Genomic DNA, 4,695 nt, shown 5'->3' on the forward strand with positions numbered 1-4,695 from the left:
TGGCCCTTTCTCTGATAGAAAACACCTGGACATAGAAGCCCCAACTCTGAAGTGAACTTTCAGTCCCAAACCCCAAGATTGAGCTGATTCTGCAAGTCCTGACAGATCTGACGGCTTCAGCAGAGCCACAGACTGGCTCTCTCGGGTCAGACACCCATCCAATTCAATAAGTTTTGCCCACGAGACAGGAGGTGGGATCATGCTGCTTAACCACGGCTGCCAGCCTCATTCCTGTGGCAGAGGAAGGTGTTTCCCAGCAAGCAATGGGGCAAGAACTCCAAAAGGTATCTGCTACAAGAAGCAACATCAGAAAACTAAACGTGATTTTTTTCTCCTTGTCAAAATAAAAAAATCACCAGAGACTATTCTCTTTTGTATCATTCGTTCGTTACTAATGGAATATAATTTCTTCATTAAAAATAGTGACAACCAAAAGAGAAACTAGCAACAAACTTTGGTAATGAATCCCCCATAATAAATATTCTTATTGGAGAATGTCTAACTGGCAAGTAAAAGAGTGGAGAGGAAAACTGGAACAGAATGCCATGGACCTTTCCCCAGTTCATTGTCAAGAAATTGAATATTCTATTGTAAGCTTCTGTACCCTTGATCTTTATTTGCTGTTTCTGTGCTATTTAGGTCATTGTTTTACATTTCTTCTGAAATCACTAACAGGAATGTTCTTAAAAGGCAATGCATTATATTCTATAACATTTTAAAAACAATACATTTTTTATTAAAAAGAAACTTGAATAAATATTTAGATTACTCAGACAATGACCTTTAAATTTTCTTTATTCCTTTATATAAAACTTCAAAATATATGTATACTTGAGTTGATATCAGACATCTACGGTAACTTTACAAACGTATTCTAAAGCAATGGTTCGTGAACTTTAGTTTTGAGAATCCCTTGGAGGGGGGTTTTAAAGGCAGTGCTGGGTTCCATTCTCAGAGTTTATGACTCAGTAGATCCTGGGATGGGCCCTGAGAACTGGCATTTCTAACAAGTTGCCAGGTGATGCTGATGTCACTGACCCAGGGACAACACTCTAAGAACCACTGTTCTAAAATAGGAAGGATTGCCCTAACCCATTTGGCTTAGTGGATAAAGAGTTGGCCTGCAGACTGAAGGGTCCCAGGTTTGATTCCGGTCAAGGGCACATGCCTGGGTTGCGGGCTTGATTCCCAGTAAGGGGCATGCAGGAGGCAGCAGATCAATGATTCTCTCTCATCATTGATGTTTCTGTCTCTATTAAAAAATAAAATAAAATAGGAAGGATCCTCAGATCTAGTCTCCTATCTTAGGGTCTCATCTAGAGGCACAAGGAAGGTGATATGTTGTGGCAGAGGAGAATTGTAAAAGAGGTTGTTTTGTTTATTTTGCATAGTTAGCACAGAAAAATGATTATTATTGTTCTTAGAAAATGCATGTCTTAAGTAATTTTTATAAAATAACCTTAGTTAGTTTGGCTCTGTGGATAGAACATTGGCTTGCGAACCAAAGGGTCCTGGGTTCGATTTTGGTCAAGGGCACGTACCTTGGTTGCAGGCTCCTCCCAGCCTGAGCCCGGGGCACATGCAGGAGGCAACCAATTAATGTGCTTCTCTCACATCGATATTTCTCTCTTTCCCACTCTCTTCTACTCTCTCTAAAAATCAATGGAAAAATATCCTCGGGTGAGGATTTAAAAGAAATCATAGCCTTAGCCCGGAAGCTTTTAAAGAGACTTCACAAACAAGGATTAATATAAGCATTAACTCTTGTCACCTTCAGTTGACTATAATAAGCATTGAAAGAGTCCATGTAAATAGATACCTTTTAAGAGAAAAGTAAAAAAGTGACAGAAATTCATTTTTAAAAGCATATAAAAGTAAAAATACATGATGCTGCCCAATCGTGCATTCATCACTTATGGGAACAGCATTCATCAGTGTTAAGAATATGTGAGGAATTGTACTCTTTTAAAATACAGATTGTGCTCAGTAAGAATATCTGAGATACAAATAACAAAAGCAGTTTTTAGTTATTTAAATCAACATTTTCTAAACAATAGCATAGTTGTTAAGGGCACTGAATATGCTATCAGGCAACCTATGTAATAATCCTCAGTTCCTGTGAACTTAAGTACTTACTTATTAGCCCCATGCCTCCATTTCTCACCTGTAAGATGGATTAATATGACCTAACCTCTCATAGTTATAATAATAATTAAATGAGGCAGTGCAGGTGAAATAGCAGTGTCTAATACATAGTAAGTACTCAATATATGTAAGGCATTATCATAGAATATCAATTTTTTTCTATTTTAAATGATTAGGGCAGGGAAGGATTCCATGGTCAAAGTTTGAGAAATCCTAGATTAAATAAGAATAAAGAAGTTTATTTACTAAAGGACTTCCCAAAACAGTGCAATGTGTTATCTCCAGTATTTCCCAAGCTCATCTGACCATAGCACCCATTTTTAAGAAGCATCACAGTGCACTAGTGAATGTATTTTGGAATACAACTTTAAGAAATATGGATATGTTTATAAGATCACATATCACCTTTTCTCAAAAACGATTTCAATGCTACCTACTATACAAATATTTCTCTGTTGCTCACAGCCCAAAGTAATCTCTTTATATTCTAATCTAAATTAATCTAATCTAAGTTTAAAGTATTCATTCATTAGTATTATAAGTATCTATGTAATGTCTATATCCCCCCACTACCCTGTAAGCCTGTAAGCTCCATAGGAGCTGTGCCTGTTTTTGCTCAATTCCATATCCCTAATGCCCACAATAGTGATTGGCACATAGTAAAGGCTTAATATATGTGCATTGAATTAATTATTCATGCATTCAACATAGACCCAAGGGAGGAAAGAGTAATATATCTTATTCTCTTAAAAATTGTGGCCTCATGTTTATGTTTTCAGAGAGCCACTTATAGAAGGGGAAAAAATGACCATTCTGTGGAAACTAGGGGCCCGGTGCATGAAATTCGTGCACGGGGTGGGGGGCATGGGGAAGATTCCCTCAGCCCGACCTGCACCCTCTGTCATGTTCCGGGACCCTGGCCGCTCCGGGCCTAGGTGCAGGCCTACAGGCTTGGGGCGGCCTGGCTCCCGAGGCCCCATTTTATCAAGAGAACAAAGTCGGCATTAGTTACAGCCCTCACCAAACCCAGTACAGTGTGTCTGTGCGTACAACTGCCTTGTTCATGTGCCTGCTTCGCCCTACTGAATTACTAACATCTTGAGGACATAGCTCTGTCTTATCCTGTTTCACCGTGAATGAATAGCAAGTAAGTGAATGAGCAAGCAGCTATGGGGCGCCCCGCTCCCGGCTGCCTGGCGCCTGCCCCGGGAAGTTCCGACCCCATACCCGACTGCCCAGCACCCCACTCCCAGCTGAGTAGTTCCCACCCCGCTCCAGGCTGCCCAGCGCCCACCCCGGGAAGTTCACGCCCCACTCCTGGCTGCCCAGAGCCCCGCTCCCAGCTGCATAGTTCCCTCCCTGCTCCCGGCTGCCCAGTCCCCCAGCCCCTCCTTCAGCAGAGGCCAGATCACCGGGGGCAACCCAAGCCTCCAACTCCATGACCGCCACCATCTTTGCTGGGTTAATTTGAATATCACTCTGATTGGCTGGTGGGTGTGGCTTGAGTGTAGCGGAGGGATGGCTAATTTGCATGTTTCTCTTTTATTATATTGGATAGAATATTCTTACATTTAAGAAAAATACATATTATCCTTTAAGGTTTCTACAACTCTTACGCCACTTTCAGAGCTGGGATTTCTTTGACAGTGGCAAATGAAGATATAAAAGGAATAATGACAATACCTGATCCCAGGAAATTGGACCATCCACTGACTCTTGGTTCATGGATACAGATAGATTAGGGTAACTCCCATCATGAATTGTTACATTGTTTTTTTTCCTTTGAAGCTGATGGACTTGATCTTTTCTGTTACAGGTAACTTTGGTCCAGAGAGTGTTGAGGAGTTGGTCTAGTTCTAGAAATTTTATACAAAGTCAGTGTCACATAGAATAAAGACAGGTCAATTTCAGAATAATCACAATTTCACATGACCACAGCATTGATATTTTATTAAGTAAATTTAGTTCTAATGAAAAGAAAATTTTATTTTGAACAATAATAAATAACATTTATATTTCACATGGATATTGGTTCCTTCACAAGATCTTGGCTAAGCTTTGGGACTGAACCAAACTTATATATATACTAGGGGCCCGGTGCACAAAAATTTGTATTTTGAACAATAAATAACATTTATACTTCACATGGATATTGGTTCCTTCACAAGATCTTGGCTAAGCTTTGGGACTGAACCAAACTTATTAATTATCTAGGGGCCCGGTGCACAAAAATTTGTGCACTCAGGGGGGAAGGGGGGGTGCCTCAGCCTGGCCTGTGCCCTCTCGCAGTCTGGGACCCCTCGGGAGATAACGCCCTGCTGGCTTAGGCCTGCTCCCGGGTGGCAGAGGGCAGGCCTAATCCCTAGGTGCAGCCCCTGGTCGGGCTCAGAGCAGGGCTGATTGGGGAGTTGGGGCACCACCCCCTCATGCACAGAGCAGGGCAGATCGGGAGGTTGCGATGCCACCCTCAGTCACACTCAGGGTAGGGCCGATTGGGGGGTTGGGGCACCGCCCCCTGTCACACTCAAGGCAGGGTCGATGGGGAGGTTG

The 4,695-nt window shown here is 41.9% G+C and overlaps 1 protein-coding gene across 4 annotated transcripts in view; it reads right to left on the bottom strand.

Annotated features, from left to right (window-relative positions):
• SLC39A12 (solute carrier family 39 (zinc transporter), member 12) overlaps positions 1-4,695 on the bottom strand; it is an 80,847-nt gene that overhangs the window by 44,000 nt on the left and 32,152 nt on the right. For all 4 annotated transcript variants that reach the window (XM_005868445.2, XM_005868444.2, XM_005868443.2 and 1 more), the window contains exon 5: positions 3,829-4,001. In XM_005868445.2, the coding sequence (XP_005868507.1) occupies positions 3,829-4,001 (173 nt within the window). The remainder of the gene's footprint in view (positions 1-3,828; positions 4,002-4,695) is intronic.

Source organism: Myotis brandtii, unplaced genomic scaffold (genome assembly GCF_000412655.1).
Source record: "Myotis brandtii unplaced genomic scaffold, ASM41265v1 scaffold269, whole genome shotgun sequence".
In the NCBI taxonomy this organism is placed as follows: domain Eukaryota; kingdom Metazoa; phylum Chordata; class Mammalia; order Chiroptera; family Vespertilionidae; genus Myotis; species Myotis brandtii.